We start from the raw sequence: 10,138 nt of genomic DNA, 5'->3' as shown, positions 1-10,138 counted from the left end.
TTTTCACTCAGTTTGTTTGACACAATCTTGGGAGAGTTACAAGCAAGAGATGTACAGATCCTCACTTTGTTGGTGGTCTTGGCACTGACAGCATTTTTTACCCTGACTTTGATCGTCAAAGGTTCTAATCTAGGGACATAACTTAAGTGACCAGTAACAAAAGTCCCTCACATTTTAGTTTGAAGTTTAATTTGACAGAGGGCTAAAGTACAAGAAGAAGGAAGAGCATAGGAGTTGAGAGAGACTTGATGAGGAGGGAAAAGAAAAGTGGTGGTAAAGACATTGGAGAGAAAGGCCTTACTGCTAAAGCCTTCTTCAAAGCTTATCCAAACTGGCAGAGGAGAAATGGACCTGGGAAGAAAGTTTCCCTCAGTCACATCCAACATTCTGTTGTGAATCCTATGAAAGTGACCTGAAATGCCCTGCCTCCGTGTTACAGGTTAAGTACTCCATCATCATGCTGTCAGCATCTAGACGTCTTCTCTTACAAGCAAGGACGATCCATGCAGCAACAAAGATGACAGAGATGACTCCTCATATAGAAATAGAGGTGGCATTAGTTTAGAGCAGGTTCTGTTGAAATGAGAAGTAAATTGTATACTGAAAGTGCTTAGAACACATTTATATAACATTTATATAACCTCTGAGACCCCTGGACGCTTGTAATGGACTCATGATGGTCCTTGAACCACTATTTGGGAACCCTTTGGTCTTAAGATTAGCAAAGCCTGCTTTTCTGTCCTGTAAAGGATAAGGCTGGCGTTGTTTTAATATGTTCCTTTTTGTCAGCAAATCCAATGAAAAGAAAAAACAACAATGCGTTAGTCTTTAACAAATGTTTCTCAAACAGGAGTAAATTGTGTATTTGTTGGGGACTGAGGATTAATACACATTTTGTGCACTAGTATTTACAACCCTAGGATGTGTGAATGTGGACTAACTCAGTGACTGACTACAGTGCCCATGTTTATTGTAAAGAAGAAACATGACACCCAGTGCAATGATGTGGCTCATTCATGTTTTTGGACAACAGTGGAGGTCTGTGGCACAGCGGGATTTAATCTAATGTCCATGTTAGTAGGATCAATCTTTTGTTTGTTGGTTATTTCATGGGATTTGTTGATAAAAACAAAAAATATAGAATACCACCAATACTTTTAAAAAACTGTAACTTTTCTTTTCAGAAACAGTAACCCTGGTTACTCTAAATAATCTGCAATAAACACTTTTCATTCACTCTTCCATTGAAAATAAACTAGGTTAGTTACTCTGATCTCAATACTTGGTAGGATCAATTCATTGTTGGTTTCTGGTCCTCTTGTGAGATTTTGTAGACAAAAATATAGAACATAGCAGTCTGATTACATAATACCTACCCTGTCCTATTAAGGCGCCTTTGAGTGAATTGATCAAATAAATCCTAATAAACCCTGGATAACCGCTCAGGGAACACAAAAGCCACCCCAAAAAGATTTTGATTGTACAAAATACAGTCAGAAGTTTTGCTTGGCTTACTTAGTGAGACAAACACAAAACAACATGTCCTGGGACCATGGCAACTCTGTTTTGTGGTTTTGGGATTTTTTGTCACTGAGATGCCAAGTATCGGAGCTTCATTTCAGCTTTTACTGCTTATGTTAACATGACTATTGTGGGTTTATGTAATGGCTCTGTTCGGTTGGTGTTTTTGGGCTTAATTAGCCATACCGTTAAGCTAGGCTGCTAACGACCACTGCTGACGCAGCTGACTGTTTTATTGGTTTCCCTCAGATCTGCTTGCTTGTTTTTTGTTGTCTTTTAGCTGCAAATTATTGTGTGAATTTCTTAGAATAGTTAAGCTTGATTTCTTGTGTTTTTTGTCTGGTACGTGTATCGTGATAGGAGTACTGTCTGAGAACTTATCTTGAGTGTTCACTGTTGTAGCTCACCATAGTAGAGGGCTTTGGGGCTGTGAACATGACTGTTGTCTTGCACACAACCCATTAAAGGTCAAGTGTGTAGAATTTAGTGGCATCTAGCAGATATGGCAGAAATGGAATATAATATTCATAAGTATTTTTTTAATTAGTGTATAATCACCTGAAAATAAGAACTGTTGTGTTTTCGTTAGCTTAGAATGAGCCCTTTATATCTACATAGAGAGCAGGTCCTCTTCTACGGAGGCTGCAATGTTGCACCACCATGTTTCTACAGTAGCCCTGAACGGACAAACCAAACACTGGCTCTAGAGAGGGCCTTTCATGTTTTTCAAGAATTTCCCGGCTACTGTAGGTTCTCCTACACACTTCGAAGGGGAGGGGTATTCAGTTGGTTGCAATCTGCAACCTCACTGCTAGATGCCACCAAATTCTACACACTAGACCTTTAACATAATTATTTTTTCTTTAATATTGGTTTCATGGGAAACTCAACATGGGTTTTGTCACACATACAGATAGGTGACAAAATAAAACTTATATGAATAAATGGAGAAATTACAATGACCCCTGTCTAGAGGACACACTGAAAATGTTTTGATGAGTATGAAAATCATGTAAATAACATGCTGCGGCCTTCACCGTCACAGGATGTCAACCCAGCTGAATACCTGGGAGATTTTGGATACCAAGTTTAAGACAGAAATCTCAACTAACATCATCAAAACACCAAATGAGGGAGTATCTTTTGGAAGAATGGTATTCATCACTCAAAAGATTTCCAATCCAAAGACGTGGAAAATCTATTATAGGGAGCTTCTTCTCGAGATTTGTGGTGGCACAACACCTTACAAACAGCGTATAGTAGTACATTACTTTTAGCAGTAACAAAAAACACGTTACTAATAGGATTTCGGTAGTATTATTACAGTTACTATGTCAAGTAACGTGTTACTATGGAAGCCGAGAACAGCCATGCTTGCAATTATTTTTTTAATGCTGTTATTTCGAGATCAAGAGATCATTTATCATGAGATTTGTCAGGGCACTGGTTCATTCCTGTCTTCTCTTCTCCATGTCTCCCTATAGCTCAACTATTTAGCTCAATCAAAAGAAGCCTTCAGGTGGCTCTTAAGGACATGGGTTCAAATCTGTCATATGTTGGTTCTTTGATTTTTGGAGGTACTTTTTGGGGAATTATCACACTGAGTCTTGTGTCTAACCTGCACATAGAAGTTGCTCACAGATAGTATATTTCCCTTAAGGTCTGAGGTGCCCTTTACTCTGCTATTCTGCTGCTGTGCTTCTCTTTTGTAAACAGTGAGCACTCCCGCTGCTAGCATTTCTGAAGCTCCACCTCCACACGCATCCACCTGTAGACTCCATTCCCCTGGGGTGAGGTTTATTATCATCCCTCCCCAGTCCCTGCTGTGTTTTGTGGGAAGTGATGAGGTCAGAGCCTATAGATGCTGAATATCAACTCTGTATTCACATTATAAATCCATTCCACCTGGATTATTATTGACTGAATTATTATTTTGTCCAACAGACAATTAAAAGACTTCAAGCATCAGAAAAAAACAACTGCAATTTCCTATGACAGCAAGTTGTATTTTTGGTATACTGAGGCCAAAATTAAGCACAGGTGATGCAAATAAATGTGAAATAGGCAGGAATTGTTCAGTTTCCTGTCAGTCACTGTATTCTGATATAGCAGGGACCACGATAAAAGGAGCCATATATTTACTAGACATGACAATATTTGCGAATTCCAAGCAAATTGAAGTTGGTTGGAAGTTCTCAATGAAGCAGAACCTCTTCAGCCAGTGAAATGAACCATCCAACTCCAAACAAAATGTGCAAATAACTTGCAGTCACTTGTTTTCCAGTCAGATTGCCTTGATTTCTTTCCTTGCAGTGAGAAGCTGCTGTCTGGCAGTTTGAGATTGTACAGGCAAGGACATGCATTCTTGTTTGGAAACAGCTAAAAAAAAGAATGGGATCCAATATTGTTTCATGAATCTGTGCAGGTTTCCTCTCAATTATGAAAGGTTTTCCAGTGGTATTTGGGTCAGTTTGTCTTGAAATGAAGGCTGGGGAAGAAGGCTCAGGGGCTGCCAGAGAAGAGAGACCTGAGATCCTTTTTCTTGTTTAAAATTGAGGCAGCTCTTACTCTCAAGTACTTTAAATCATCTAGATGTTAGTGATACTTGAAAAACACTCATATTTTACTGATGTAAGTTTCTAAATGCCACAAGTCAAAATTGCAGATGTATATTCTTAGGTATTTTCTGCCCTCTGGTGTAGAGATGGGGTATGTCACCGCTTCAGCACATATTTCAGTATGTTACTATAAATTATATTTTTTCTTTTATTTAAATTGTTCATCAGTGCTCAGCTGGTGTTGAAACAGATTAAATTGCTATCAATTTGTTCCTAGTTATCTATTACCCCTGGGTAGATGTGTCTCTGTCTAAGGTGCCCAAAAGTCTTTGTTTCAATTGTTAAATTAATTTGCTAGATTTAATAGCCTCAGATCAAATCACAAACATTTTAATTCAGTTTTTTACTAATTAGTAATTATTGCTATTTGTGACAAACTTTCAGCCGAAGGAGAGGGAGGCTTGATCCCAGTAATCACTTAGCTGCCAAACTGGCAACATCAATTAAAAAAAATAAATCAGGTAGATTTTTGTTGAATCTTCTCTAAACTTTCAGTTTCCCAACACAATACATCACTGTCTGAAGTCTGTATTTGAAGACAGTATGTATTCCAAACTTTTAGCCTTCAGTGTGTTACTTTAAATCAACAGCTAGTGTTAGATTGAGGCAATTATAAGATGGTAGCTGCATGTATCACCCAGTAGAGGGTGGTGTTGTTGCACTAATCCCTCCTGCTCTGATCAGAGATGATGCCATTGAGCTTGTTCTCTCCACGGTCAATGCACAATCTTAGTCATTTAAAGTATCTGTTTAGATATATTCCAGCTGTTATGGACAAAAAGCAGAAAATAACAGTCATATGTTTTTAGTTTTGAGGCCGACTATAACCAAACAAAATTTAAAAAGAGAACACAGGACTCTGTTTTAATATCTTTGAATTCACTATTTAATTTTGTACATCTGGTCACAAAAACAATCAAAATCTGCCAACATCTCTCTTTCACACACACACACACACACACACACACACACACACACACACACACACATACACACACATAATCACACTCTCTTGTGCTATTTTCTATCTTTAATTCATCTCTGCTTTTATAACTTAAAAAATAATTTAAATAAAAAAAAAACATTGATTTTCATGGGCACTTCAGAGAGATGAAACTAAAACAAGGGGGCTGGCTGACATGTCAGTGGTTTCTTTTTTTACTGAGTAAAGGGGAAAAAATGGATGTTCAGAGTTTTGAGTTGTTCTCCCAGAGGAAGGAGTCATTCCGCAGCACTTTGGCCAGTTTCTCATTGAACGGAGTGTAGAAATCCCGCAAGATCTCTTTAGTGATGGCCAACATGGGTCCAAGGTTTTTGTCAGCCGGCCTCCTGGTGTTTGACGCAGGACTTCTTGTGATCTCTGACTCTATTTCTTTTGTCAGTGGTCCTGTAAAACACACACAAACACTGCTTTCACACCCCTTCTTTCTGCGGCACTTCACTCTTTGCTGCAGCTCTAAACAAATGGAACAAAATTCAGTCAAGCAATCTGACATGTCGCTATGTATCAGCACTCGGCACCATTTTCATCCAGAAGATTTGAGTCTCTATAGGAGGTAATTGCACCTTTGCTGGTGTTGGCAGCTCTTTGAAGAGCTAAATCTGAGCTTTGGGGCAATTAAACTGTGGGATGAACCAGTGAGACAAAAGTAAGGAGGCTTTCAGACTACAGGGCATAGCTGTATTTGACTGTCGCACATACACTGGCCCGTTACGAGAAGTACTCTATACCCCTGGGAAAGGTTGCTTGATACTGAAAGTATGGAAGGTGTAAGAAAGTTCAGAACTGTATCTGAAAGAAATTAAATGTTCTTTTCTGCACCAGCAGGCTTAAGCACTTAATAGACATAATTTTCTAACATTTGGTGTGCAGTTAAGGTTAAAAGGTCATGCAATGCTTTATGTTACAAAAAACCCCTCATTATCTCTCAAGTACTTTTATCTCTTCCTGCAGACATCTGCAGCTGAAACACATCATTGCTGAAATGCAACACTGAGCTTATGCATAAAGAGTGTTTTGCTGTTTCTTGGGGGGGTTTTTTGTTTGTTTTCCTTGTGTGTTTGTGTTAGAGCTGAAACGTAAACTGTGATCGTAAACTGAAGATCTTGGACTGATAATCTGACTAAACAAGCAATTTAAAGAAGTCACCTTGAGCTTTAGGAAACTGTAACAGGCATTTTTCACTTCTTTTCTGACTTATTATAAAACAAATAAAGCATAAACGATTAATTGAGAAAATTATTGTCATATTAATCTAGGGCTGCAAGTAACGATTATTTCCATTATCGATTCATCTGCTGATTATTTTCTCGTTTAATCGATTAGTTGTTTGGATTATAGAATGTGAGAAAATGGTGAAAAATGTTGATCACTCACAGCCCAAGATGCAACCTAAAATGTCTTGTTTTGTCCCATCCAATAGTCCACAACCCAAAGATATTGAGTTTACTATCATAGCATATCATAGCTGGTGATTAATACGACAATGACTATCAGATCCATTTTAAAAGGTCCTGTATCTATGCCAATACTGATCCTGTGTTTCAGATTAGCGAATGACAACTGTTAATAATCACATTCAATAATGTTATATGTGTTGAATAGCTTTGGCTTTAGTAATCGTTTTGTATTGTATTGATCAGAGTCCACAAAAGGATTGATTACAGACGAGACTCACTCACCTAGGTTAAGGAAATCAAAGACTTTGTGCATTGTATATTTCCTGTTAGAGGCATGGTCTTCCAACCTCAAGACCAGAATCTGTTCCCTGCTGAAGACGGTCAGCCAGTCCATCAAGTACACAATGTACAGGCCAACCTGCAATCTGACCTGTGGAAACAAAAACAGGAGAATCAATGTTAGAAAACCGAAGAAACTTCCTCAGGGTTTCCTCTGCAATCGCAGAACTGGATCACTACCTGCCAGTGAACCAGATATTCTTTTTGTACCTCAGCATGGGTTCTGGGAATTTGTGAGGGCATTTTTCACTGTTCTTTGACATTTTATATAATGATTACAGGATTTATCCGAAAAAAAACTATTATTAGTTGCAGCCTAGAAAATAAATTACCCTCTGATCTTTTGTAAGATTTCACCAGAGCATTTGCAAGTAGCCTAATTGTTGGATGGAAATGGATTTTTAGATTCCCATGCGACAGGTCATTGCAGAACTGTAGGCATAAACAGAATACCTTGTTACTGGGAAAGGAATTATCTCTGTGTCCTCTCGCTCTTTTAGCAAAACTGAAAGGCCTGTCGCAATAAATGATTACAAGCCAGGCGAGCAGCTCTTCCTTTTGTTAAATCAATTTGGTACAGTGAAGGCCAATTGTGCATTCATGTTGGTATTTATTCGTATTTTCTCTCCAGAATCTATTCTGAGCTCTGAAACTTTTATCATGGAGCCACAGACATGAGAGACTGCTGTGAGGACAGCTGTAATGCTTTTCACATGGTCTAATAACTCTGAGGAGATATTAGTGGATGGACAATTAGGCCAGCGGCAGCAAGTGAGCATGCTCTCAGAGGGCCATAAAGCTCGTCAGTGGCAGTTGGAGTGGAGGACCTCTGAATACAAGGCAGCCTGGAGGGGGAGCCAAAAGAGGATGGGCCAGTCTCCTCCTCTCCCTCTCAGCCTGTCTACCCCAGGGCACTGTGGGAAAGGCTGGCCAGGGGCCCAAACACTGGGGTCCGGCACTGCCTGACACTAAGACTTGGTCTGTTTTGTGAGTAAGAAGGAAGTTCACACCACTGCACTGCTTTGTGGTTCAACAGCGATGCCAATCCCTTTCATAAAGTCCGTCCTGCAAGCTTTAGCATGTGCTAATGAAGTGTGGATTTCACTCCATCTGCCTTTCTCACTCCTTTTCTATTTCGTTCTTGCCACCAGCTAATACACTAGTCGCTAAATGCTGGTTCTCTGCAGGGCTGCAAGACAAAAGCAGGATGGAGACGCACTCACCGGCATGGCATTGTTGACAGTAGTGTTGTACACACAAGAGCGCATTGTGTACTCTGTAAGGCACCCCTCAAATAACTGCAGAGACTCTGACACCTTCTCATGGAAATCCTCTGCAGACTTATTGGCAATACCAAAGTAAAGGTAGTCAGAGTAGAGCCTGCAAGACAACAGAGATGCTCGGTAATAAGACACACCCTGAAATTTCACTTTTGTTGGACATACAGTCTGTGAGGCTCATTATTTTTTACTTTTTACAGATATATTTTTTAGAGACAGGTGGATTTGAACCATATTTTGTGTTTCCTGCAGCAAAAACACAGACACTGATTATAACAGTAAACAAGGCTGCATTGTGATGTTGACAGCCCAGAAAAAGCCTCCAGTAGAACAAAGTACAGAGACAGTTTGGGAGGAAGTGCAAATGAGCTGCTAATGATGCAAAGTTGCTGTAAATTAAAAACTATAGGCTATATTTTTAATCCAATTTCCACCAGTTTTTGAATGATCAAAGTAAACTGAAAATAATGAGCCTCATATATTGTTACTGTTCATCTCAGTTCTGATGGCTCAGTAAATGTGTCTCTTTCCAAATACAATAAATCAAAGGCTAAAATATTTGCAAGTGCTATCTGATTCATGTCAGTCTGTATGCAAAAGGAATGTTGGAGACACATGAGCCATTTAAACACTCCTTTACAATTCAGTTTAAGATGATAGACAGCACCTGTACCAAAGAGATGCCTTGGTTGTAAACAAGTCTCACGTAATAAAAATGGCACTGTTAATCTAAATGAGCATGCAATTCATTTCCTCTAGAATTGCATTTGGGAAAGGTTGCACAGGCTGTGATTTGACAGACAAAAGCAATTATAGAGAGCATGTTCAGACATTCTCTGAAGTAAAAATCAACGTTAACAGCATAAAGTAATCCCAATTTAAACAGAATGCCTCCCAGGCAGGCATTCAGCAGTAAGCTCACCATGCATCTGATAAAGGCGTCATAATGAAACTTATGTGACAGCCAGACTGAGTAAAAGGCAACAAATCTGTAACAACAGCTCTTTGTTTCCTATACACAGGGAAAGTATCTGTCTATATCTGCAGTGTAAACAGTCATAATGGAGACACAAAGGTGGTGGTGTGCGTGTCAGAACTGTTCTGCATCGTTTTAGTACAGATATGCAGTACTGTTGGAGGCAGTGAAATCACACACTGAGATCACTCCCACCTTTCCACTGGGTCCCTGAGCATGACAATGAAGCGGGAATCAGGCTGCAGGGCGTGGACGAAGTCCTGGATAAGGAAGGGTGGTTCTCCCTCTGTGGTGTTGTCATAGAAATACACCCAGGCGTTGTTGTCCCACATGGTGGACGCACTGGCTTCTCCTGCAAAATACACCCACAATGTTTTAAATAGAAGCATTCAAACATGTCACATGTCATATACATACAATTATGTAATCACAAAGATAGAAAATATAGACACATGTTAATAGTGATGCACTAACATTTTGGTGTTGTCAGATTTTTTAACAGCACCAGATTGGTATAACCTATTTTCACTTGTTTTTTATGTCCCTATGCATCAAAAACAACTGAGGAATGGAACTGAAGAAGCCTTTTGGATGTGAGGTGCAGAGTCTTCAAAAATCTAACTTCAGTTGCCCATGACAGAGCACAAGATGCATTGTAGTTTACAGTAAAAAAAAAAAATCCTTTTGTGATATCAACAGCTCACAAAATAAGGAGAAACATGGGGAGCAAACAGAAATGGATTGCGCCACAATCCTAACTAAGAAAAGAATGAATGGTCAAAAAAAACACATTCATGTCCTGATTTGTTTCTTTTAAAGAAACATAATACTTAAATATGTGGAAGTTTGTTTCGATTTCTGTCTACAACAGACGCAGCATCTTACCAGCACATACGTAACAAGTCAATAAAATGAAAGATTCTAAAGCAAGTACACAAACAAGAAATAAATAAGCAAAACTAAATATATATCCAGCTGTGAGCAAAATTGCGCAATGAGTGCAT

The 10,138-nt window shown here is 39.1% G+C and overlaps 1 protein-coding gene across 1 annotated transcript in view; it reads right to left on the bottom strand.

The window, feature by feature from the left end:
• Positions 1-5,016: 5,016 nt before the first annotated feature.
• Positions 5,017-10,138, bottom strand: part of LOC121887271 (carbohydrate sulfotransferase 15-like) — a 36,478-nt gene continuing 31,356 nt past the window's right edge. The window contains exons 5-8 of the mRNA XM_042397972.1: positions 9,330-9,486; positions 8,102-8,258; positions 6,822-6,969; positions 5,017-5,526 (exon numbers count right to left, since the gene is read on the bottom strand). Coding sequence (XP_042253906.1) covers positions 5,327-5,526; positions 6,822-6,969; positions 8,102-8,258; positions 9,330-9,486 — 662 coding nt within the window. The 3' untranslated portion in view covers positions 5,017-5,326. The remainder of the gene's footprint in view (positions 5,527-6,821; positions 6,970-8,101; positions 8,259-9,329; positions 9,487-10,138) is intronic.

The sequence above is a fragment of the Thunnus maccoyii genome, chromosome 20 (assembly GCF_910596095.1).
Source record: "Thunnus maccoyii chromosome 20, fThuMac1.1, whole genome shotgun sequence".
Lineage (NCBI taxonomy): Eukaryota > Metazoa > Chordata > Actinopteri > Scombriformes > Scombridae > Thunnus > Thunnus maccoyii.
Note: the sequence above shows the minus strand (reverse complement) of the source record. Positions and strands in the feature narration are given on the sequence as shown.